Below are 27,138 nucleotides of genomic sequence, written 5' to 3'. Positions count from 1 at the left end.
GCGAATCGGGCATAGATCAACAGTTTTTATTAAACGGTGTCAACATGAGCCAATTTTAGAGGCGATTAGTTGAATCAAAAGTTGGCTGCACCCCGACTGCATTGGATGCGATTAGTTGGAAGGAAAAAAGTTGCCTGTAAATTCGCCTCTTGTGAACACCGTATTAGATACAAATGTATGTCATGTGAAAAATTGTAACAACTTTTCCCGGGGAAAGCAGAAATTTATCGTCTGAGTAGAGATACCGGCTACAGACTACTATTGAAAAAAAGGACCTCCTCGCATACATAACGGCGGTTAGTGTTGAACTCATCGTAGTCGAATTTTTCGTGAAATTACAAAAAAATCTGTTACGGAATCCGAATAGCTATAAAAAGTTCAGTTGCTACTTTTTCGATGGTTTCACGAAAATCGTAAACCGATGAATTCAGCAATAGTCCTGTACTTTTTTCCATATATTCTTTGTATAGTGATGTGGGCTGTTCCCAGATAACCCATCTTTTCAATTCTCACCCCCAGTACTTCAACTTGGTATTTTTGCGTGTTCAAGCATGCTCGCAAAGCACAAGTACATATGTTATTTTCATGGTGGTTGTTTTTATATATTTTCGAAATATCGGAAGTGTTTTTATGCCATATATAACATATGCATACATACATACATACATACACATTACGCTGCAGGAAATTAATAAGTTAACTTGAAGTTGATTAGGAAGGAACTAAAGCTCACTATTATATGTATGAAGATAGCTAAAGAAGTATGGCAATGGCCGTGAAATAATCAGGGTTGGTTACCTCTGCATTAGATGTAAACTAACTTGTAACTAACTACTTTTGGTCATAAAATGCCAATAAGAAAAACAGACATAACTTCAAAATATAAAATTTTGATCTTCATTTTTTGTTCAGAAAAAAGTGAATGCAAAGTAAAATTCGTTTAAGGATATTTAAATAGAAACTTCCTCTAAGAAAACAAGCACCGGATTACGTCTGCGTGACTCCTGCATTACTTTTCAACTAGTTTCAAGTTAGCTTCTTATACCTAACTAGAAGTTATATATTTTATCGAAATCTCGCAAAAAGCTAGTGCAAGCGGGTTTTTTTTTATCAATTAATAATTGTTTTCTGCAGGGTACATATTTACATACGTTCATATGTATGTATGTGTGCATGAAGCTAGGCATTTTTATTGGCTCGGACGTGATTTAAAACTCGAACAAATGTGTTAAGTGCTTTCTGCGATTCTGCTATTTTTATTTTATTTTTTTTAATTTTAATTTTTAATTTTTTTATTTGTACATATGTATGTACATTCTTAAATTTTTATGTTAACATAACAAGTAATTTTTAAGCAAAAAACAAAACCGACGGCACATCGCATATAAAAACTTAAAGAGTACCGTTAATTTCTTCGTGATCCAAAGCTCGGATCTAAACCACATTAGTATGGGACCACCTCGGATGTAACATCTTTCCTTTAATAAGCAAATTGTAGAACTCGGTTAAAATGGTCCAAAGTCATGCGGTAACATACATACATATAAAAAAATTAAAATATTCCGACGTATTGATAACCTCCTCATTTTTTGAGGTGAGTTAAAAAAATACCTAAAAATATGTACAGTCAAAACTATATATTTTTAAGCTTATTTTTTATCATTAAAATACTAAGCCGAAGTTATTGTACCTAACACCCCTTCGGATACTCATAAAAATTATCAAATTTAACCTGTCTCCGGGCCAGTTTTTCAGTGGCTGGCTGTGTAAAGCACGCTCGCGCTGGCTGGTTTAAGCTAAGATTAGCCAATCAAATGTCAGCCAGCTGTTCAAGATAAACGCACTGAAAAACTGGCCCTCAGTCTTCATCATTTAAACTTCATAAATTTCCTATATAAACGATCGGCGTTTTGTCCCGCCATCTAACTCTTTTTGCTCTTCTTTATTAAAGTTTAAAAGCAGCCTATTCCCATTCCGTTCATTGCCGCTCAAGCATTCGTAGGTGTGTCATTTCATTAGTCGCGTTTTCATGCGCGCGCCCTCTCGACCCAGTAAGCAAATTTACTATGGTAAACAATGCGAAAGTTGTTATTGTTGCAAGTGGATTTACATATGTACTTATTACGACTAGTGGTCTATAATGAAGAGACTCTGTGTAAACATCCCCTCTCATTTTCTTTCCTTGTCTGTTTGTTTGTTTGTGCTGTAAGCAGTCGCCTGTCAAACAGTCGTTCAACTATTACTATACATATTTTCTTTTGCATGTTTTGCTTGGCTCGTTTGTCGTATTTCCATCTTCTTTTGCACGCTTTTTTTTTGCTATCCTGTCCTGCCAGGACACCCGCCTCATCATAGGCGCCAAAGTAAGGCGTCGGTAGTGTCTATTCGTCTGGTGTTACTAAATACATATGTATGCATATGTATGTACATTTGCGTTTATTTTTTGCTGATTTAAAGGATTTCGTCATGCGTTGATCCCCATATAGTTTCGCGTATAATGACAAGTCGGAACGCTTTAAGCAACATTTTCACTTCATCTATTCCTGGTGAAATTACTGTGAATCATAAAATAAATAACCGCAGTTATTGCGCTAAAATTAAATTTTGCATGCGAAAACGAAGGCAAAAGGCCTGATATGCTTGAAACGCTGATAAGGCGAAACAAGCGAATAAGTTGGTTCCTTGCACTTATCGACTCTCGTGGTTGTATCGAGCGATAAATAAAAATACAAATAGCTACATTTGTAAACTCGAGTATGTATGTACAGTGGTCCACAAAATAATAGGAGTGCGTTATTTTGGTCAGTTTTTGCTATTTGTCTTTTGTTTATTTAATGTTTATTATTTTTATACAAAAGTCAAGCTGGGTATACAACAAACAACGAATAAATTCAGATTTCAACCTTTGTACAAAAATTATTAAAATTCTGTAAATTTTCACCAAAATATCAAACTTTTTAATCAGAATCTTCAGAGAAAATTCTGGTATGCAGTTTTATAGCCCATTCAATTCTAGTCTGAAGAAGTGCAAGTTTCAAGCTGCTAAAAAATTCCGTTGATTTTTGGCAATTTTTTTTGCTGGCACTGTCCCCATATAAAAGAAAATTGTCGAACATACTTTGTATGGAAAAAACGTGAAACACCTTCAACCGAAAAAATTCTCAAAAATCAACGGAATTTTTTAGCAGCTTGAAACTTGCACTTCTTCAGACTAGAATTGAATGGGCTACAAAACTGCATACCAACATATTTTCTAAAGATTCTGGTTAAATAGTTTGAAATTTTGGTGAAAATTTGCAGAATTTTTATAATTTTTATACAAACTTGAAAATGTAAATTTATATGGTGTTTGTTGTATTACCAGCTAGGCTTTTACAAAAAAATACGAAACATTAAATAAACTAAAGACAAATAGCCAAAACAGGTTAAAATATCCCACTCCTATTATTTTGTGGACAACTGTATGTATGTATGTACATATGTACGTTAGACCTTCCAGAAGACAAAAAAAAAAATGAATTTTTTGCCCTTTTTACATTTTTTGTCATCTTAAAGTATGATACATCGATGTTATTGTCTCGAGAAAACATTTTTTTATTCCATAGTTCATTGATCTCAAGTACTCCGTTCTAGTACTTACCCACCAGATCGCAGTTCTTATTATCCTAACGTACCACCCTAATATCAGTAAATTAAAGCTCATTACAAATCAATAAACTTTTGCTAAGAAAGTATTTCGATTTTTGGTTTCGAAATTGCCTTGAAAAAATATTTTAGTTAGACTCAGGGGTGTACCGCGAACTTTTTTTGTTTGCTTGCAAGGTGGTACGGTGTATTGTACATACATATACAGTATCCGTCATATCTATAGCACGCCATTTCAAAGTGATGTTGTGTGACACTTATGTTTATTTATTTATTTTTAAGAATTTTCAATTAAAATATAGTTCATTCTCTAACAAAACCCATATAAACCCAAGTTATATACATACTTACGTGCACTCAGACCAATAACTATAGCATTTATGGTTTGGGTTAGTAAATGCTTTGCGCCCACGAAAACAGACTAAATAAAAACCAAATACAAAAAAAACTACAAAAAGCATTTTTTTATATAAAAACTTCAAAAGTGCTTTAGGTATGTGTTTGTCAATCAAAACCAGAGTAAAAATTTACCATCCATTGTTTGGTATTTGCTATACATATGTATACATAGGTACAGTATCGGTCATATCTATAGCACGCCATTTCAAAGTAATATTGTGTGCCACTTATGTTTATTTATAAATTGTTAAGAATTTTCAATTAAAATATAGTTCATTCTCAGACAAACCCCATATAAACCCAAGTGTAACAATTTGTTGAAAGCTACAAAAAAGTGCAACAAATTTTCACATAAATTTCAAACTTTTTTCTCGGAAGTGTTAGAATTTTTTTGAGTACATAGTTTTTTAGCCCATTCAATTTTAGTCTGATAATGTGCAAATTTGAAGTGGCTACGAATTACCGTTTATTTTTTAGGATTTTTTTTGTCGCATTGGCTTCCATATAATGAATAAACTCAATTTATTTGTATATGGAAGAAATCCGCAACACCTTTGGCACCTTTCTATCTAGTTTTTTGTTTTCGTTTTTGTGCCTGGTTCGGACAAAAAAATAAAAATTAAATGAATTAAAAACTCGCTATATTTAGCACCTTAAACTATGCAACAATTAATTTCACGAGATTTTCATTTCGTCCTATAGTGTGACGCTTCTTACAGATGCATCATTAGCCTATGTAATTCCATAGTTTCTTAGTAAACTTATATTTAATTTGCGAATTGCCTGTATGTATGTATGTACATAAATATGTATGTAGATTATTAAGTGATTTTTCTTTAAGTTGATTTGTAGATAAACGATTCAAATTCCATGAACAAATTAAATACATACGTTAACATATGTATGTATGTATGTATGTATGTGTATACCCTTCCCTCAAAAAAAAAAAATTAAAAATCTCAGCCCACTAAGCTCATGCATTCGTACTTAATGGCAAGTACTAATTGAATCACTTTACTTTGACCTAAAAATGAAAATATTCTGAGACATGAAGAGGCGTTGCCAGTGAAATGGTTATTCCGTGGCACTGCATTGCCAGCAAACAAGCAACCTCACGAATCAATCAAAGAAGACTAATTAATATCAAGAATATAACTACAAATGCACCGTTGCACTTAACATATTTATTTCTCCAATTTTTAATTGTTTTTTTTTTTTTTTTTGTGGTTTTCTGTAAGCACAGTTTTGAATCGTATCTTCGAGTAATCAGCTGGCGGTCTAGAACGCATGCGCGCATCTTTTTTAATTGCTCCATAATTTGACTTCATTTATATTCGTTTATCCGTACAATTTTCTGTACTCGAATTTTCCCACTGATATCAATTTGACTTAATGAATAGAATAGAATGTGCCACATACCGCCACAATCAGCGCCAATGTACAAATATCTTTTAGTTTAAGCAAAAATGTATGTAGGGTACATACATACATACATATATTTACTGCTGGTGTATCTGCATTAGGGTGATAAAAAAGGTAAAGCAAAGTTGTTTTTTTTTATTTGAAATAATATATTTAGAGTTTGCTCAAAATCAATATTTTTCGATCGGATTTTGTTTCTTTTCAAGAGACTTTCAAATAATAACCATTATTTAATAAAATTTTTTATAGGCCGCATATTTAAAGCAAAAAAAAAAATACAATGGGGTGACCCATAAATAATCGCCAGTATTAAAAAATAGTACAATAAATAATTGGGTATTATTATTGGAAGTCACCTGAAGAGAAACGGAGTTTCGCAATCGAAAAATATTGACTTTCTATACCATTTCCACGAATAATGTTTTTTTTCGCATATAAAATACATGGAAAACTCTGAGCAACCTTTAAGTTCTTTTTTTTTTATTCCGAATTAAAAAGGGGTACATTTTTTCGATATAGAACCGGAGTTGCCACGACGAAAAAAATACCTACAGTCCACTTGAAAAAAATTACCAAATCTGGAAAATATCTACCAATAACGTTTTTTTTTTAGTTGAATATTTTAATAAAAATTGTAGTTTTGTTATTTTTTTAGTTATTTCAATAAAAATTAAAATTGTTTTTAAGGAACTTTTAATTTAGCTAATTATACCTTAAACCAAAAACGAAAGTATTGACACTAAAGGCAACAACGAAACGTCATCATTTGAAAAAACTTCAAACGGAGTTATTATAGACAAATACAGTGACTCACAAAACGCTTGATGATTGTTTTTCATATTCACAATGTTTTTCAGGGAAATTTCTTTTGGTATTCTGTTTAGTATAAGAATATTGTTTGCGCTTTAACCAAATCCATAAAAATCAAGGATTGAAACTAAATACAACATTTAGAAAGATCAAAAAAAATTTCTATTAAATTTTGTGTTTTTTTTTTAACAACTGCGTTGATTTATTTATTTTTTTCCGAACAACCAAAGTGCGTAATAACATATATACCTGTCCATTTTTTTCTTTTTATTTAAACGATAATTTAAAATATTTAAAGCAGACAACACTTTTGGAAAGAAATTTTTAATATAAATAATTCAACAAAAGTCTACTAAAATGATAAAAAAATTTACCTTTTTACCTACCCAAATTTTTTCTACCTATTTTGGTAACAATTTACCAAAATGGTAACCCTATATAGAACAATCCGAGGCGGTGAGAGTTTTTTTCGAGCAGCCTAATCTACATGCTTGCATACATTTGTACACATGTGTTCGTAGCGTCAATTGCTTCAAGTACACAAGTAACAACAACCCTAGAGTGCACAGGGGACTAGAAATTGCTTCGCACCGCTAACGATTCTCTTGTTTATAATGGCTTTTATTTCTTCATATTTTTACTTATGTATGCCTCTCTGTCTGTGCACTTCGTCGTTTTTTTTTATGGCAGTGATTTTATAAGTAATATTTTTTATTGACTTCTATTGGTTGCTGGCGGGTTGGCTGTTTGTCTGGCTGTCTGGTGTGGCTCAACCAGCTCTAGCAGCAGCAGCTGGTGTTGGAATGGTCTGTGAATAGACAATCCAGACAATCAAAGGTAAATAAGTAGGAGCTCAGTAATTACTTCTTCGTTGATTATTTGCTCTCTTCGTCAACATTTTCTGCCCCAGTACAATGTTCCATTGGGATTGTTCGTTCTAGTTGATGTGCGCTGTGTTCATCAAACTGTCCACGTTCAGCCCTCCGCTAACACCTCTCAACTACACGCTGCGATTCTATATTTCTTTCTTCATTACTTACAATTTAATGCGGAAGGCAAAAACATTAAATATGATTGCAGTCGGATTTCTGAAAGATATGCTCATAAAGGGACTGCTGTGTGTGTGTACTCGTACGTTGGGATCTATCGTTAGTACGTGCCCGTTGCGGTGTCTCGAGGCGTTCGCTGTTTCTCCGCGGCTTTATTGCGCTCGCAAACCGCATACCAAAACGGCGTTTGGCTGTTCTCAAGAGTCAATTGATCGGCGCTGCGAGCTGTTGGCGTTGGCTCGATGGCAGCTGGCTGGCTTTCAGACAGATTTCCAGCTCAGCCGCCGCAGTCGCAATCTTAGCTTCGACTCTTTCCATTAGTACATTCCGCATCTATGCGCGGGTTTTAGTTGTCGATCAAGTCTTGCTGTGATCGCGCTTGGCGGACGCGTTTCCGTTGCTCATTTCGTTTGCAGCTGTGCAGTGCAAGCTATCTGCTACATTTTGGACATTTGCAGGCGACTCGAACCGCTGCTGAATTAAATTGTCTATTTACCTAGTCGCTTGCGAAATATTGACAATCGAAATCGGCTTACGAAATGTGTGTTGATGAGTGCGACTGCGTTGTGGGTTTTTGTTTTCAGCAATTACTTAACGTTGGCGTTTAGTGGATTTTTTATTGTGCGCAGGACTGGTATGGAATGTGAAAAATTATATGTGCAGTCAATAATTTCGTTGCTGTACGAATATGTAGAGTGAATAAAGAACAAGTTATGTAAGCGCAGTGAGGAGTGTGAAACACTAGTGAAAAAATAGCATTAAAAGAAAAGTACAGTCAATTCGAAAATATATACTATGCACAAAAAAATGTTATTTGTAGCGCAAAAAATTTAAAACGAAACTGTGCTAATTAATATCAAACTTAATTAAAAACTATATTGCAACAAAATGAAAAAACTCTATGCCAAAGCGTCATTTAAGAGCAAAAAACCCAGCCAAAAACACGCCAACCAGGATTGCGTCGATGGCGGCATCTATATCAGCAAACCGCAGCATGGTCCAATTATACTCGCTTATCAAAGCGGACCCACACAACAACAACAGCAACAGCATCCTGCTGATATGGATATGAACACAGCAACATTGCGCAAAATATACAAACGTTCTGTGCCGCCCTCTGCCGATGCCGCAGCTGCCAGTAATGAAGATGAATCATTTTTTCCACCACCACCATCGCGCACGCCCTCTTCAGCATCGTCGCTGTCCGCGAGCAATCCCTCGAACGCTCGTCCGTTTCCGCCAGACGATGCGCACTATTATTACTCCATACAGGAGCTGCAGCAACTTAATATGCTCGATCATCGACACCCGCACTTCCATCGCCAACAGCAGCAACATCAATTGCTGCGTCAATCCAATTCAGCTGCAACCGCCACCGCCACCGCCGTCTCAGCGGCAACAACATCCGCCCCGGCCATTTCGTTCTATGAGCATCATAAACTAGTGCTGCAGCTTCCCATGGCCGCGTCAACACCGCCGACAACAGCTACGATGCCTGATGCATCGGTAACACCAACAACCACTTCGCCCATCTACGAAGCACCCCAAATAGTCAACAATGCTACTGGCTACAGCGGCGCGCGTTCGCTGGACTACTTCTACAATTATCATCCGCGTCGTTCGCTGCGCCCAGCCTCTGCTGCGGGTGGCATTGATGGTCATTATTTGTTGGACGACGATGATGATACCGATTTCGTGGCGGACGATGATGACCGAACGGCCACTGGCTTTGGATCATTGCCTATTGTTGAAGCGAGGGCAAGCACTAGACTGCTGGGTTCTTCGCCTCCTACGACTGTATCGCCGCACTCTTCCTCGCTGTCGTTCAATAATCTACGCAAATTGCAACACACACACTCGATGCCGTCAATTTGCATGAAGAACGACAGGTCGGAGGGAGACAATGATGGCGATAGTTTGGCTGACAATGTTGGCGGACTGCAACAATTGCATCAATATAGGATGCAACAGCTACAGCTGCAACAACAACAACAACAACAACAACAACAACATAGCGGTCAACAATATCACCCCCAATCGGCGCGTCATAATTCGGTCAACGCGAATTTAATTAGTAATTGGCCGGCGACAGTCAGCGCTGGAAAAAATGTGTATGTAGATTAGACTAGCTATTCAGTGGCAGTTGCAAAACGCACTATGTCCCGGAATTCCTTAATTCGCTAGATGGATAGCAGAGGGGAGGCTGTGTGTCTTAACAACCGCATAGAGAAATTGCCTCTTACAGTTGCTTCGACTTATTTCGGAACCCCCTTTGACTACACCGCACTATTTTTTCAGAAATCAACAAATAATCGCAATCGCTGATTACATTCACACAAGAATAACCTAGAACTTTGTCGGGGTTCGTGTATTTTCGCTATGTTGCCGACCACTGTTCTCATTGCTCGGTTGGCCCCTTTGCACAGCTGGATATTCGTTCGCTGCTTCTCATTTTTTTTTTATGGCTCTAATCGCTTTTCCTCTACTCGTACGTGTCATTACAGAATTTAATTTCTTATTTTTATTTGCTTGCTTTCTTTTTCTTATTGCTTCATTCTACATTTGCCCGTGGCGAGTTCAATAACACATCCTAGTGAGTCATGGCCTCAATAGGTGTGCTATGGATGCATCACAAATCGATGGCAAAGCAGTTGGAATATTGCGAAGTGCACAGCATTGGCCTGGCCAACATGAAACGTTAAAGCATAACAACGGCTTTGATGTGGCATCACTGAGACGCTTTTATTTGCGATTCGTTAAAGATTTTCAATTTCTATTTTTATGCTGCTTGCACTAATTCGGCATAGAAGAGCGAATCGAAAGGTGTAGCTTCGGCTCGCATGGCCTTGATTTGCTCGAATTGGAAGCGCAACGCCTTAAATTTCGTACAATTATGTACAATTAAGCCCGCATCAAGCGCCACGCGAAGCGAACGCCACCAATTAGCTTATGAGCAGAAAAATAAAATAACTAAATAAAACCTTGCGTTTTTCATATCTAACTAAGTTATTATTTTGATTACTTACTTGTATTTTGCTTGAACTGTAGCCAATTAAGGCTGAAAACTACATATTTAAAACGCTCGAGTGCCTTTTGAATTTCACTTGTAATTTGCAGCCGATTTTCGCGCGGGGTAAACATGCAAATACAAATTCAAAGCTCAACGACTCCTTCTTTCAAATAAATACTCCAACTGTTTGGTAAATAGTTGTTACAAATTAACGCTATGTTGTGCTGTATTTATGATATTTTCACTTTTCTTCAAATATTTGGTGAAGTTTAAATCTTGTCTTTTTTTGTGCAACAACAACTCATTTGGCAACTAAAGGTGCGTATGAAGTTCCCTTTCATTACACGTAATACCAAAATATAAGCTACTCATATATGTACCTATATACATATGTATATTTGTAGGTATGAGTGCGAAGACTCGTTATAAATGTTTGTCATCAGCGTCATTGCCATCATTTGTTGTTGTCAGTGCGAGCGTCAGCGCCAGTAGACGCAATGACAAACGCATAATCTGCTAAAGCATAACCGACGCACCGTCGCAATTGACACTCATCGACTGGTTCGACGATGTTATGCAGCCAGCACTGGAACTAGTCTGCCATATGTCTCTTAAATCATACTGGTTCTCCGTCCGTTTAATTTGCTTATTTCTTGTTTCCTTGGCCATTTGTTTGTATTCTTTGCTACGAGTTTGGCTTATGGCTTTTTTCTTATTGTTTATGGTCAGCAGCACCTCGACTCGCCCGCCTTCTGTTGATGTTTGCTTTTGCCAATTTCGATTTTTTATTTTTTTCGTTTTCAATTCATTTGGGCAAGACCTGGTCGGCAAGTTGCAGCGCAGTCCATCGGCTAGGTGGACTGTTGAGAGTCGCTACAGGTACATATGTATGTACTCAATTACTGTTCGTAGGCAAAATGTTCAGCTCTCTAAAGTTGCCATTTTCGTCGATGCCTTGAGGGCAATTAAAAGACGCTGAGCACTTCAATGCTTTGCATTGTCGATTGGGGATTACATCTGTTTGCTTTAATTCTAGTTTTCGCCGGCCAAAGTACTCGCCTATGCTGGTTGTATCCAACGTTATGCGGTTTTTGTTTTGATCGTTTACGACTCCTCTATTGTTTCCTTTTTCAGATCGCACCTTGGTAGGTACCTGCGAACCAATGACCTGCTGTCCGCTGTTCGTCGCACAATCGCCTCCTTTGTTATGTGTAGCGTGCACGTTGGCTACAACTGTGGAGTAATTGTAGAACTTGTTTGCCTATTGTGTGTCGCCCCATATAAGCAGCAACATGTCTTTAGTAAACACACACGATTGGGTTGACTTTTTCTACTCCGCTAATTTTTTTTTTTTTTTTTTTTTGTGTAAATATGTAGTTGCAAATACAAATGTATGTGGCTCCTACTGGATTTAAATTCTGACAGATTTGTATTATTCATAACCAATGTGATAATTTTTTCTTTAATCTCTGAGTGTTTTTAAAATACGTTTTAATATATATATACTAGTAGTTTGCTGCACTGAGCTTCGCTCAAAGACTTTCAGTCTATGTGGCGCTGCTTGCCAAGCAAAGGGCTGTGGCTTGTTTTTTCCGCAAGCCGCAATCGCTTGTAAATTGCTCACATTGCGAGTAGATAAATTTGCTGTTTGATTTCCTCACTCGAGGTTTGCTTAAGGCTCACTTATCGCATTTTTTTTTCTAAAACTTTAACAATCAGTGCAGGCGCAGCAACACTGCTCGTATTTCCTTAATGACCTGAACTTGTTCTTGATTTCATTAGAAATGATTCATTCACTCTCTGCGCAGTGCAGCCATCGGTGAGAAAGCATGCTGACTTAACGTCTCACAATTTACGCTTATATGTACGTGCGTTTGTTTGTGAATCCCGCTGCAAGTCGAATGTATCAGGTGTTACGTTTCACTATTCTCCTGCCTGTCATTGGTACCTTGATTATAAATTCCTAACGTACATATAAAAGAATGTATGTATGTACATACTCGTATGTATGGCAGCCAAGTATGCGGAAAAGAACTTTGCACATTTAACCATTTCCTGTTAATCTCATTGAAGTTGTTGACATTTGATTCAACATATCTTGTAATCATACATGCACATATATGTGATATTTCCACTAATCTTTTTTTTTTGTCGTTTTGTTCCTCTTATATTTCTTGCAGTGAACAAAGTATTATTGGCGCCCGTGCCTCTGTCATGGTTTACGACGATAACCTGAAACGCTGGGTGCCATCGGGCACCTCAGCCGGCCTCAGTAAAGTGCAGATCTATCATCATCAACTGAACAACACATTTCGCATTGTTGGACGCAAACTGCAGGATCACGAGGTGGTGATCAACTGTTCCATACTTAAAGGACTCAAATACAATCAAGCCACGCCCACATTCCATCAATGGCGCGATTCAAAATTTGTTTATGGTTTGAACTTTTCCTCACAAAACGATGCGGAAGCCTTTGCTCGAGCCATGGTGCACGCTTTGGATGTGAGACTTTTCTTTTTTGCGGTTGATTTAGAATTTATTTATTATATTTTTTGTTTGTTTGTTATTTAAGGTGCTCAGCGGTCGTGTGGCCAACAATCCTCTCATGGGCGCTATGGCTATGGGTGGGCCACCGACAAATGGAAATGGATATGAGGAGGATATGGGATATCGTACGATGACCAGCGAGGATGCGGCGATTTTGCGGCAGCAACAACAAATCACAGGACAAATCACACCATCTGCACAGACGCCAACCTCACAGACCAATCAAAATAATATACCACAGAGCCCTCCCACACCGCAGGGACATCATCGCACCAGCAGGTATGTACATATATATGTGAGCACGCGTGTGTGTTCGTATGTATGTAAATGTCCCGATGCATGCAGAGCCAAAGAAAATTTCCCGTCAAGATAACTGTGACACTTTGTTTTAGAATTGTAATAAGTTAGCGCCAAGTGTATGTAAGCAGCCGCCACATTACGTCAAAACGTTATTGATGGCTATTGTAGGGAAGATACAATAACTGCAAAATTTCGACTTAGTCCTGGAAAGCCAATATATTTTTGAAAACTTGAGTCTATGCTTGCCAATAAAATAAAGTAAAATAGTTCATCTGTTATATTTTACAGAATTTATTTTATTGGTTAGGTAATAGTTTATGCAGCTCATACGAATTCTGAATAAGAGTCAATCTTAAATAGTACTACCTCAAATATTTCCTCGCCGATGTCAACGCATCGATCTCCAAAAAGTGTCAATTTGACCATTTAGTCGCACAACGGTAACACTGCTCCTAGTTTTTTACGGAAAGAAACCGAGAGAGTATTTCGCTTAGTAATGAAGGGGTAGGTCTAGCCAGAAATCTGATTTAATTGAGTAGATGGAACTTCGCACAACTTCTGGAATAGAAACCTTAGATATGCCGTTTTGGTTTCTTTAAAAGAGCAGATACAGGTTTCGCTCCGAATATCTAACCGGATATAACCGATTGCACTTTCCTATGCACCGAATTGGTCTGTCCATAGAGTCAGAATGCCGGTTCTGGTTTGAACATGGTGCAACTTCATAGAACATTCTTTGCGATTTGCCTTCTCTGGCCAGACAAAAATTAGTGCATTTTGATTCGTCTACCTTAGAATTAAAAATATGCCTAAGGTTTACTAGGGATGCCGAACACATCTAAGACATTCAAGATTTTTCTTTGTATTATCGGACCACAAGTACTATTTTTACGAATAACTCAAATCCGGCACCACCTGGCGGTAATTTTTGTCATACGAAACTTATCTTTTCAACTACAGATTAATAAAAGAATGAGCTAAATCGGTAGAGCTGTATTAAATGATGATGTTACTTAATTGCAAATTATTTTTATTTATGTAGATAGTATTTGTATGTACAAAATATACATTGCAAAAATGTTTTGAATATGTTTTACTTATACGTGTTTTTTTGTATTTTTTTATTTTTCACCGTTTTACACCAATCACTTAATGTATTACTCCTTCCTCACTAACCTACTGCTCCTATTTCTATTTATGTCGTACCGAATCGCACTGTTTACTGCTATGTTTAATATAATTAATTTTTTTATCACATTCGATTTGTTGTTTACTAACTTATCACCCGTTTTACCATTTTACTGCCATCTATCACTTTTTTGAAATCCTCAACTCACATGTCATCACAAAAAATAAAATTCCTCCTTAATCGAATTCGCCTATCCGAAAAATCCATTTCACCACTAAAGAAATTCCCTTAGCGCTCCGGCGGCTCCGCAACCGCAGCCGATGACAATGCCACAGCAACTACCGCAGCCACAGCCGCCATACGGCCAGGCGGGACAGCCGAACGGATTGCAGCAACAGGCGCAGATACCGCCCGCTCCGGGTCAGCCACAGTACCACGCGCCACAGCAGATGCAACAAGCTCCACAGGCCTCGCACGCCGTCTATTCCGCACAACAGCTGGTAAACGCCGGCTATCCGCCACAAGCACAGGTATGATTTTAAAGCAATTAAGCGACTGTTTTGAGTGAAAATTTGTAATAAAACTCCTAATTTTTGTGCTCGATTGCTGATTTCTTGATTTTCTCTTTAATTTTGTCTCATTTTTGTGTGCTTTAAAATCATTTTCGGTTGTAACATTGGCTCTAAATTTGAATTTGTCATAACTTTGGAACTCATTTAAAATTGGCATTCGACCGCAACAAAAAAATATATGTACTACATACGCATATACTTGTATATAAAACAAAAACGAAACTAAAAAATACTGAAAATATCCAAACAATCAAATCCTGCTGCCTGTCCGCCCGTCCGTCTATCTTTATTGGCTGATTTGTCCACGCGTCTCTGCCTTCCAAATCTAACCTGCTCGCCTCCACCATCAATCTTATCAAACCAACTATCACCAACCGCCATTGCAACCACAACATCAACCGTCATCACCACAGTATCAGCCCAGCCATTTTATGTTATCTAATTCTAATCCGAATCTTAATCTGCATCAATATTCACAACAGCAGCAGCCGCCGCCACAATGCATACCAAGCGCGCCCCAGCCGCCAATGCCGCCACCGCATCAAAATGGTGTAGGTGGAGGCGGCGGCGGCGGACCAATTTACGTTTCTTCATCTCAATCGCAGCCAGCGCTGCCCACATCCGTTAGCTCGAGCAGTGCCGTTTATGGTGCCCAAACAATACAGATGCAGCATCAGCAGCAGCAACAACAACAGCAATCAGCTCCAAGTGGGGTACTGCAGAATGGTGGTGGAGCTGCTGCACCTCCACCGCCTCCCCCACCACCATTCGGGGGCGCAGGGGCACCAGCTCCTCCTATGATGGCCGGCGGTGTTCCTCCAGCACCAATGCCGCCGCCAACAAATATCAATCGGAGCGCACCACAAGCGCCTGCTGCACCGCCACCACCGCCGGCAGCAACTGCGGCGCCACCACCACCTCCTCCGCCACCAGCGGGAGGCGCACCACCATCCAAAAAGGAAGATCCACAAGCCGATCTCATGGGCTCGCTTGCAGCACAGTTGCAGCAGGCCAAGCTGAAGAAGAATAAAGTATATTTAGGTTTATTGTCAAATTATTTTCATATGCTAAGCCCAATACTTTCCTATAATCTCTTCCAGCCCACTGCGGCACCCACAGAGAATAGCGGAAGCAGCACCTCAAGCGGAGGTAGCGGTAACTATGGCACAATCGGCCGCAGTTCATCGGGCATGGCTTCCATGATGGATGAAATGGCTAAAACATTGGCACGACGGCGTGCCCAGGCCGAGAAGAAAGAGGTAAGTAGTTGAATAAGTGCAGAGGGATTTGAAATTCTAAGTCAACACCTTTCTCTCTTAAACGTATAGCCCGAAGCTGAGCCGGAAGTGAAGCAGCGTCCCTGGGAGAAGTCTAACACTTTGCCACACAAGCTGGGCTCGTCGTCATCGAACACGAATTGCAATGCCGCTTCCAACAACACATCGAACAGTGGCAGCGAATCACCACGACCGATGCGCAAACGTTTTGGCAGCGCCAGTGAAGAGACGATACTTAAGGTCAGTAATGATTCGAGTCATGTGAAATTTGTATTTGATATGCCTTTTGTTGTCGTACAGCAGGTTAATGGTGATGGTCTGTCATTGGCTTTATCAAGCACTGAGTTGGACACATTAAAGGCTGATATTCTGAAAGAGATACGCTCTGAGATACAGAAGGTCAAACAAGAAATTATAGAAGGTGAGTTATCATCAACCATCATCAGTTGTGCAACTGAAATTGTGTTACATAGTATTTTTAATTGTGTGCATATGTAATAATCGTGGGCACATGCTTGCAGTTATAAAATCCGAGTTCAATAGAAGATAAGAGCAGCAACAGTCTGGCACGAGCAGCAGTAGGAGCCGCCGAACGGTGATCAAAAATTTAGTCGGTGATAAAAAGATGTAGATGAATTCCAGAATGGGTAGATGGTGTGGAAACCGCTTGTCGACCTATTCCTTTTAATTTATCTACAAACTGCAGATAGAGAAATGCAAATAACATTCTTTTTTTTTATATATTACATATAAACATTTGAATGGAAGCTATTACATATAAACATTTAAATGGAAGCAACTAAAAAAAAAAATAAGAGTACGCATGTTATACCAATATAAACATATAACAATTCAGCGCTAATAAAACCGATAGTAATGTTCTTGAAAATGCAACAACAAAAACGAATATACAATGAACTGAATATGTATTGAAAAGTTTTAAATACAAATTTAATGTAGTATCAAAGGATATACATAAAAAGTCGAAAAATATATTCCCACATCCCGGCGAGAAATTCAAACTACTAAATATATTCCGAAAATAAGATAGAATGGATGAATTTGCATGTACATGTGGCTTGTGGATTGTCGCAGTTCGAGTTGACGTCGCATTGTGTAGATTGATACGGACAAACGTTTTGCATTTGGAAAATAACTTTCGAAAATACTTCAAATAATAAATTTAAACATGTTTTCATATTAGATAATAAATAATTGCAAAGATATAAGGTATTTAAGTGTAATATAACGTTGCTCGCTCTATCTTAAATTGAATTTCCATACTGATCGAACGACGTTTGCTGTACATATTTCTATTACATTTATTACACGAGTAGACATACAGTTTTTATTGAAAAACTACAAACAAATAGTTTAAATATATAAATACATACATATATATACTCACACTTAGCTACATATAGTAGAACACAAATTTTGGAATCGCTTTTTTTTTAACAGTCACTAAATAAATGGTTCTGTCATTTTAAATTCTTCATATACGACCCTCAAGATTTCTTTCAAGAGACAAAAGTTACACCCAAATTCCGCGTGCATTTAATATTTGCAAGTACATGCAGTTTTATATTAATTTTTTGAATTCATTCCTCAACGGCTCATTCTATTGCGAGAAAAATGTTGGTAAGTTAATACGAATATACTCGCGATGGTTCTGCAATTTGTCTCAAATTTTCGTTCGGTGTAATTTATTTCCCTTGAAAGAGAACTTAAGCGCTGAAGTCCCAATTTAACTGAACCAACGTCATAACTTTAAAAAAATTTGACTTGTATTATTTTGAGCGAGAAATGCTTATAATTATTAAAGCAAAATTTGGCAGATATGCTTTTGAGCAGAAAATACAACAATTACACATGTATCAAGGTGTATTCATATAAGTTGGTGCTACTAGATCAGCTGATTATGTGTGTATGTTTTTTTTGTGTATTTTGTTTGTGCTTTTTACAGGATGCCAGCAAAACAAACGACGAAAATTATCTCCTATTTTCTTTCGCTTTGACATTCTGATGTACCAAAAAGCAATAACGAAGTAGATGAGATTTTGTGTTAATTCGCCTTGATATGTACATTTGTACATATGTATGTATTTTTTCTTAGGCAAAAACGATAATAAAATGAAATGTTTTGTTGTTTTTCTGGTTTCGTCTGTTTTGTTAGTTTTATGGTTTTCGTGATTTTTCGGGATTATTCATATTTTACTTTTCGAGGTTTTTCGGTAATTTTTAACATTTGTTCAGAACTTTTCTTTGTTTTTTTTTCGTGTACTTTTGCCTTAAAATATAAGAGCAAACATAATCGGCATTTCTTGCACAAAATAATAGAAGTTGAAAAATAAATAAAATGCATTTCTTTTAATTATAGTCACTGGTTTCATGTTCCATTTTCAAGAAACACTTTCAAGCCTTTCGTATAAAATTTACCGATATGTATTATTTTTGTGTTTTGCTGTTCTAAAATCGAAATATGCAGTTTTTTTTTTTTTATTTTTTAAAATATATAGTTCCTTATATAGCCCATTCCTAAACGTGATTGGGTTTCGAAATATGGAAATTGAATACTAAATTCGACCAACATATCTTCGCTACCATGTCAAACGATCGAATGTGAAAATCGGTTCTTTTTAGGAGAGCAAAGAAACTGTTGTAAAAAATGTTGTTGTCATTAGGAAAAAGTGTGGGATACGGCCAGTATCCTCTGCTTCTATAAAGACTAGAAATTCGACGATTTGTAAATGAAAAAGCATTTTTGCACATTCGATTGTTTGGCATGGTAGCGACGATATGTATGGCTATGTAGCATCGTCATTAGTTGATTTGAATTTTTAATTTCTCACCGTGTATTCGTAGCAAATACAGGCGTATAGGCATACAAAAATTAACTAAATAAATCTACATCGCTAAATTTATTATTGTATATTTTTATGAAGATAAGTCAGTGTTTGTTTGTATAATTAGATGTATACTTATTTTTATTACACTTATATATACATACATATATGTATGTACATACATATGTACACACCACTCTCTATGTTTAATTTTTCCTCTTGCATATATTTCTACACTCACATAGATACATATGTACATCCTAGCTATAGTGTGAATTACGTTTAAATTAAAAAAATTGTAAAGCATAACGAAAAAAAGAGCATGAAGCAAGAAATTAATTAAAACTGCTTTCTCAATGTTACTATTACTATTATATAATACACGTATAATAGACAAAATATGCTAATATTATATCGAAAGTGAATTTAAATAAAATCATCCGTGAATTGTGAGACTACAATTAATAAATAGATTATATACATACATACATACATACATTCATACATAAAATCTTGCGAGTCGAGCGACGCTTTAAATGGAAATTATAGCCACAGCAGACATGTGTAGACATGACAACAATACGAGAACGCCCTAGTATGTAAGTACATAAAGCATAACTTAGTATATATTGTATGAATCGCAAATGGGTAAATCATTTCATTATGGTAGCAATTATATTTAAGTTAATCATTTGACAAGTCAACTATTATTTTTAACATTTCGTATTTATTTTGAACTAATTCAAATTTACTTAAATAGGTCCAAACTATTGGCGGAGAGATCAGAAAAGGATTTGTAGATTAAACGGTGAAAGTCTGCTATACAAAAATTTAGTTTAGAATTCCATAAAAACGATCATGTGCTTCCGTTAACCGATGTGTGAGTTTGCCTTGTGCTACCACTTACATACGTGCATTGGGAATTTCAAAAAATAGTAAAACCTACGATATATACCCTTATCTTGGTCTATGTATATATTTATTTTGCAATTCTTTTTGCCTGTCTTTGTATTGTCCGCAAGGGGAAAAACATTTCCGATACTCGTTTGATTCAATCTTGTATAAGCATCAAAATACTAATCTTGGAGGCCTGTTTTTTCTCGTGAGAGCGAATATAAGAGCAGGGTGGAAAGTAGATCTCACAAATCATAAACCAAATAAAATAAAAACAAAATTCACGCGAAGTTTTCCGTGTTGTGACTTTAAACTTAACCTAAAACACAAAGTGGCATTGAAGCAATGATTTATTTACGAACATGCATTAGCATGTAATACAAATAATACATTCACTGATGAGAAAAAGAAATGCAAAAACAAACAAAATTATGCTGTAGTAAAGTACTCTGCTTTAGAACTCGAATCTGAAATTGAAACGGTAACCGATGTCTGCACAATAACGAATAATGTATGTTTGAAATATCCTTCATGCTAAGTGTTACTCATACATACTACATGTTACTAAAGTAGAATTCATAGGGTACATAAGCTACTCGTCGATGCTTGAAATGAAACAACGTGGTCAGAGAAAAGTTACTTTCATCGAACACTTTTGTTCTCTAAATTGTAACATGTGATGAGTAGGAAAAAATCTGCATGAATTTTCAAATTCGAAAATATGTTAGAAAATCTTTTTAATGTTAAAAAACAAAAATGTTATCGAAAAATTGCTTTACAATGTACATTCAAGCATTTTGCTTTCCAATCCTCTGTTTAAATAATAATTATAATGAACATACATACATATATATATAGAAAATAACAAACAATTAAAATTATCGTCAATCCTTTGTAAGGTCTAAGTAAATTAGTAAGTTTTTAATTTAAACAAATACAAATAAGAGCAAAGAAAAAAAAAACAAATAAAATAACGATCATTTTTTACAATTGACATTTAATTGATAATTTAGTAATAATAATAAAGTGTTAATTAAATACATACATACGCGACAAGTAAAACTTTGCAAAACGGTAACGAAAATAGACAAAAAAGAAAATCTAAGACTAATGAAATAGCACCAAGATTAAAAAACGAATAAAAGCATAAATAAGCGCTGTTGCTGCAATTCGAAAATACTAATCAACAGTTTTCGAAGTAGTCGTCTTTAATCGTCTCTGAAACAATTGACATACACACATACAATCCAATATACATACATATATGGGAATACAAAAATAAAATAGATAAAAATAAAATAAAGCCAAAACAAAAAGTTTATGTATAAAAAAAAAAAAAAACTGAAGCAGTTTTCTAAATATTTCAACAATAAAAAAGGGGCGGAGAATTGGTACCTAGATTAGTCGAAATCCTCAAGAAACTGAATTGGATTCACCAACATTTCCACTCGAATTGAACGCTACTTCGAAAGTTTAGCTAGAGATTAAAGCTAAAATTTGTAAGGCATTACTTTGGGACTCCGAACGGTAAGTATGGTTTTTAAATTGACTTCGCTGGAACATACATACTGGGCTCGAATCGTAACATCCGTTCACGCATCGAAAACCATACGAAAGAAAATTACGTGATATGTCAGGCAGTATAAGCTGAATGGGACAAAGAGTACGTTAACGTATGTCATAATCCGAAAAATATGTGTTTTACGTGACGAGTAGTACGATATTGTATGTATCGATTCGAGCCCAGTATTGGCTAATACAATAGAACCCCCATTTCAAAGTTATATTGTTTGACATTCACGCTTATTTTTTATTTTTAGAAATTTTCAATTAAAATCCAGTTCATTCTCTAACAAAACCCTTGTAAACCCAAGTTGAAAACTTTGTAGAAAACTAAAAAAAAAATCCAATAAATTTTCACCCAAATTTCAAACTTTTTTCTCAGAAGGTTTTAATTTTTTTTAATAGCCCAATCAATTTTAGTCTAATAATGTGCAAATGGCTAAAAATTACTGTTGATTTTTTCGCCGAGGGTGTGAGGAAAAATTGTGTTTATTCGTTATATTGAGGCAAATGCGACAAAAAAAATAATTTTTAGCCACTTGAAACTTGCACATTATCAAACTAAAATTGAATGGGCTATAAAACTGCTTACCCAAAAAAATTCTAACACTTCTGAGAAAAAAGTTTGAAATTTAGGTGAAAATTCGTTGATTTTTTTTGTTGTGAACTGTATTTTAATTAAAAATTCTTAAAAATTAATAATTAAACAAAAGTGGCAAATGGCCAATAACTGGGATGGGCGTAATTAGAAAAATGAATACGTAAAAAAAAATAGAATAAATTTTCATTTCTTATTCAAGTAATTTCGAATGGCGAATAAATTTTCATTCATCATACTTCAAATGAAAGAATTTTTTTTTTAGTTCAATAATAATTCATTCAAAAACGCCCATCCCTGATACATAGATACGCGATGATAGAGTGGCCTGGTCGACATCTAATAGACACAGAGATATGAGCGGAATTGCATGCGTACATACCAGACTGGGCTAGTACAGCTCTATGAATTTTGGCCGTTCATTTAAATAAATGTAGATAGCAATTAGTTTGGAGTAGTGATTTGATAACACACTTAAAAGTTAAGTGAATTTTCCTTCAAAAGACCTACATTTTTCATTTCAGTCGAAGACCTGATTCCTGTCAAAGAATTTAAAAAGTGTATCCAGGTAAATCTTAATCAGTTGCTGCATACTTCTAGGCGTTCAAACTATTATTTTTGATTTTACATATTAGGTAAAATTCAAATGCAAAAGCTCGACGCTCAATAAAGCTTTTAGAGCAAATAGGACAAATGCGTTTGGGTGATTGTGTGTATGCGAGAGTTGCGCATAACAAATGAGAGAGTAAATGTGGTGGTAAAAATGCTGTGAGTGGTGGTGAGTGGTGAATGCCGCATGTGGAGAACTGGGGCATCGTGACGTGCTTCAGTCGTCGCTAATGTACTGTGTGGAGCCATCAAGTTTGCGAATGTTACTATGGACTAAGCGAAAAAGCGGTGAGTATCTGCTGGCGTGCGTTGCTTGCCTATCTCATAGATTCTTTTGCTAGTCAGTTTGAAATTGAAACTCTGCGAGTAAGGTACGTTTGGGTGCTAAATTGAAAAAAAAACAAATAATATATATGTACATATAGTAGCTATTCACATACACATGTACCCATATGTGCTGTGTAACCAAAAGAATGGATACAAATATAATTATACAAAAATATCGACAGTAGAAGTTAACTAAAATGATTTCGTCGCGGAATATTTTAGAACGAAAAAAAGCATGAATTGCTAATATTTATTTTTTTTTTGTATTTGGTGCGTGCCTACTAGCTGTGTGTAGCCAACACGTCTTCTCCCTGTGTTGCCACTGTAATATTTGAATTTTCCAACCCCCAAAAACACATAAAATAAGTTAATGAAATGAATTTCGGAAACGGTCTTCTACTTTGTTGCTTATAGTGATTACAATGTCTGCTGCAAAACGAAGTTACTAAAATATTTCTACCTCATGAAAAATCGAACAGCTGATATCATCGCTGCAGCATCTACTAAAGCAGTGAGAATCAGCCATGATTTGTCAGGTTCTTATTGACATAACAGCACAGTGAGCACCATATTGATACGATTGGGGGCAAAACTAAAATAAAGTAAACAAGCAACCAAATAAACATGTCAATTTGTGCAGAAAAAAGAAAATAAAAGAAAAACAACTAAACATTGAGATGGAAGGAAAAAAATTATTAAAAATGCAAATGAAAGAAATAATATTGATAGTAAAAAAAATATATGTATTTAAGGAATTTTTTTTTACTATTGAAAATAATAAAATTGAATGCAGCAAACTAATTCTTTGGTTGATTGAGGCGAAAAGAGCAAAGTGGTTGTCGTCTAAAGCATTAAGTCATTACAAACAAATGTTCTATTTTTATCACTGAAAAGCTAATAGCTAGCGAATTCGTGCTGGCGGCAAACACTGGCCTTGCTTTTGCACCAAGTTCACTTGCACAGACATTCCCGGGCATCGTAACCCGCACGATAAGCAAATTGTTTACTAACAAAAACAAAATAACAATAATGTGACATGATTTGCAATCTATAAACAGCCCTTATCTTTTTTTTTTTTTTTGTTTTTTGAAGAGCAAACGGCGTTGGAAAATATGTCTGAATAACATCTGATTAATAATTCAAACGTCCAGCAAATTGATTGTTATCATTTATTAAGGCATTCATTAACTAAGCACATTGAAAGTTATATTATATTATATTCATATCACATTATCACATATGTATGTATATTTTCAGTAATTTTACCGCGCGTAAAATTCTGATTTATCTCGCGTAAATTCAAGCAAACTTCATAAAAGCGCATCAAACCAAATAAAATTGCGAATTTTCAACAGCAAGTCGTTGAAAAGGAAGGCATATAAATATCCGATTTACAACTGCTTGGATACGAGAGCATCTCGCTGCTGTTCAGATACGAAATAATAACAATGATAATCGAAGAAACACACAAAGCAGAAAATATAAAAATAAACAACGAAAAACTCGAATATAAGTAAGCGCTGAACATTAAAAATACACCGACAAAAACAAAAATCTCAAATAAAAAGTATTTCGGCATTTAGTATTTTTGCGGTTTCGCTGCTCTAAATATCTTTTTTGTATCGTATCTGAACGCGTGCATCTCGCATCTCGCCAGCTGAACGTATCCACAGAGCATCGTGACAACTGCGTCCCTTCTGAACTTGCAAAATACTTGGTGGCCTTGTCCCACTAGCACTCGCGCGCACAACAAACACATCCTTTCACCCCGGTTAAGCTACAAACTTTCAATCGAGTGAGTTAATCACAATCGCCATACTCTATGTATACCTATCTATATACATACACATGTGTGTTATTAGCTCATCAATGTTACTGTCTTGCTTGTCTGTCCATCAAGCGATTTCTGTAACCCTCACCATCCTGACTGTCCTTTTGTTAACTATATAAATGCATACATATGTACATATATAATTGTGTTTTAATTTTATGCATTTCGTTTTTTTTTATTATTTTTAAAATTTTTTGCTTTACTCCTTAAAGCATTTTTTTACAATTTCGATTTGATAGCGTAAGTTTGTATTTAATGAAACTTGTACAAATCAATATTTTCCTTGCATTTTTACTTGTATTCGTTACTTTGATGGCTCTTTTGTTCCATAACTGTGTATTTGTACATTAATCCATCGATGGTGGAAAGAAATTTAGATACAAATATACATATTTATTTAACTCTAAACATACTAAACATTTACATATGTACTAAGTAAAATACATACACTGACGTACGGGTGGATCTTATAAGGTACTATTTAAAAATTACGATGCGCTAACCTTCAGTTTGGTTCCAGTTCATGGAAAAATCAGCTCTGCGAAATTAGGGCTTAATGAAATGAGATATCTTATATATCGCCTTCGGACCTGAAAGTAAAACAAGTTCCATAAAAGCATTTAAAAAATTAAATTTTTGGCGAAAATATAAATAGCAATTTTTGGGCTAATTTTCTTTTGTTTGCTTTATGTTTATTTTTTTTTAATGCAAGTATAGCTTGTTATCCAACCAAAACCATTTAAGTTCAAATCAAACTTTTCATAAAAGTTTCATCAAGGTTTCGAGCTTTTTAAATAGATTTCTTAGAAACATTTTGAGCATGCAGTTTTGTAGTCCTTTCAATTTTAGTGCAATAAAGTTTAAGTTTGAGGTAGCTAGAAATATCCGTTGATTTTTGGCAACTTTTTTTTTGTAGCAGGTGTTGCTCGTTTTCTCAATATAGAACAATTTTTCGAACAATCTGGAAAAATTCATAACACCGCCACAAAAATAAAATTAACCAAAAATCAACTATATTTTGTAGTCACTTCATTTATTATAATCCTTGCAGGCAGTTCAAGATTTAACTTACATCGTTTTCACTCTACATTTATACAAAATAATAAGCATTAAATAACATCCAAACTTCTAATTTGGTTGGCTACTTCTTTTCCTTTCTAAAAAAAAGCAATATAGATAAGAAAATCTCGAAAGCACAATTTTTGACATGGAAAAAAACATTGAATTTAGTCAAAACTTATATTACGGTGTGATAATACACAATTTAAAATGATAATGACAATGTAATCGCAAACACAAATTATTCTTGAATATTCTTTCATTTGATAGCCATACGTCTTCACAATCAGTGTTGGCACTAATCGATTGATTTTTTTAATCAATTTGTTAATTCAATTTAATCCAATCTGATAACAGTTAATTATGATGAATTTTAATATGATCGAACAGTTAATCGTAACCGCAATTAAAAAATTAATTTTTAATCATTAACCCTTAATTTGATTAAGTAGGTTTGGTGATTAATTAGTTAATGCTGGAATTTTCTTTTGCACACAAGGCCAGTTAATCGGGCATGGCTAGATCCTTTTTCCTCATCAATCTAAGCGATTTAGTGTGCATTTTCATTAAGATCTATTCTAACAGACGGTATGCGAACCAGGTATTAAAACCCCTGTGACATGTGCGATAGGTTGTAAAAAATTCCCAGTTTATGGCTACATCGAACATTAATACATTTTTCTTAAACCTTGACTGGTTCTTATAATGAGCTGATGTTTTCGATTAAAAAAAGCAAAATAGACAAAATTATAGAATTTTTAATTGGTAACACTTCGAGTGCCTACCTTTGTGATTTTTCAAATACTCGAGTCCTTGAGGGGCCTGAGGACACTCCTTATCCTTAACCGATTGATCTACAATTTTCTTCACCAACATTTTTCTTTATGGAATGAAACTAAACTGAGGGGTAGCAGATAAAAAATGTAGACGCATCACGTGTTCAAATATTATGGCTTGAGGCCCAATAGCTACCCCAAAAATTGACTGTAAATTTTATCGTATGTGTCAATGATTTTTTTCTTGTGGGCGAAATTATCATACGGGCTAAGAAATAAGAATTAGAGACCTTTTTACAAAAAAATTCTTGCGTTTAGTTATATTTCTCAATTATCTCAGCAAATCTAAACTTTGGTATTGATGGTGCTAGTCAAAGCAGAGAAAAATACAAAAAAAAACACTTTCCTGTAAAATTTGGTTTTTGTAACATACGATAATTTTGCGCAAAGGGGTCGATATGTATAGTATATATGT

The 27,138-nt window shown here is 35.5% G+C and overlaps 2 protein-coding genes across 10 annotated transcripts in view; both read left to right on the top strand.

Annotated features, from left to right (window-relative positions):
* Positions 1–7,787: 7,787 nt before the first annotated feature.
* Positions 7,788–20,400, top strand: LOC118744376 (protein enabled). 5 transcript variants are annotated; one of them, XM_036477350.1, is made up of 9 exons: positions 7,788–9,436; positions 12,516–12,837; positions 12,908–13,161; positions 14,604–14,841; positions 15,297–15,914; positions 15,984–16,142; positions 16,212–16,400; positions 16,464–16,581; positions 16,682–20,400. In XM_036477350.1, exons 1-9 carry the CDS (start codon positions 8,214–8,216, stop codon positions 16,708–16,710), a joined length of 3,150 nt encoding a protein of 1,049 aa, XP_036333243.1. In that variant the 5' UTR covers positions 7,788–8,213; the 3' UTR covers positions 16,711–20,400. The 5 variants fall into 5 exon arrangements, with proteins under 5 accessions (XP_036333243.1, XP_036333241.1, XP_036333242.1 ...); XM_036477348.1 differs by having other exon boundaries at positions 16,461–16,581; XM_036477349.1 differs by having other exon boundaries at positions 14,592–14,841; positions 15,366–15,914; positions 16,461–16,581.
* A 2,185-nt stretch (positions 20,401–22,585) lies between these two features.
* LOC118744377 overlaps positions 22,586–27,138 on the top strand; it is a 44,780-nt gene continuing 40,227 nt past the window's right edge. For 2 of the 5 annotated variants that reach the window (XM_036477356.1, XM_036477357.1), the window contains exons 1-3: positions 22,586–22,629; positions 22,697–22,958; positions 24,255–24,792. Coding sequence is in view for 1 of the 5 variants with exons in the window: in XM_036477351.1 (XP_036333244.1) it covers positions 22,901–22,958 (58 nt within the window). In the remaining 4 variants the exon portion in view is untranslated. Of the gene's footprint in view, positions 22,630–22,696; positions 22,959–23,023; positions 23,042–24,254; positions 24,793–27,138 lie in introns of those variants that run through there. The other 3 variants (XM_036477351.1, XM_036477353.1, XM_036477358.1) reach the window with 2 other exon arrangements.

The sequence above is a fragment of the Rhagoletis pomonella genome, unplaced genomic scaffold (assembly GCF_013731165.1).
Source record: "Rhagoletis pomonella isolate Grant_MI unplaced genomic scaffold, Rhpom_1.0 Rhpom_scaffold_00008, whole genome shotgun sequence".
NCBI classification, from domain to species: Eukaryota; Metazoa; Arthropoda; class Insecta; order Diptera; family Tephritidae; genus Rhagoletis; species Rhagoletis pomonella.
The sequence above is the reverse complement of the archived record's forward strand: the minus strand, read 5'-3'. Positions and strand labels throughout refer to the sequence as shown.

Excerpts from the sequence above, each read along its gene's own strand:
- LOC118744376 (XM_036477346.1), top strand. The coding sequence starts at position 8,214 with ATGAAAAAACTCTATGCCAAAGCGTCATTTAAGAGCAAAAAACCCAGC. Across the intron at positions 12,838-12,907 it reads CCATGGTGCACGCTTTGGAT|GTGCTCAGCGGTCGTGTGGC; the intron begins GTGAGACTTTTC and ends TTGTTATTTAAG. Across the intron at positions 16,401-16,460 it reads GTGAAGAGACGATACTTAAG|CAGGTTAATGGTGATGGTCT; the intron begins GTCAGTAATGAT and ends GTTGTCGTACAG.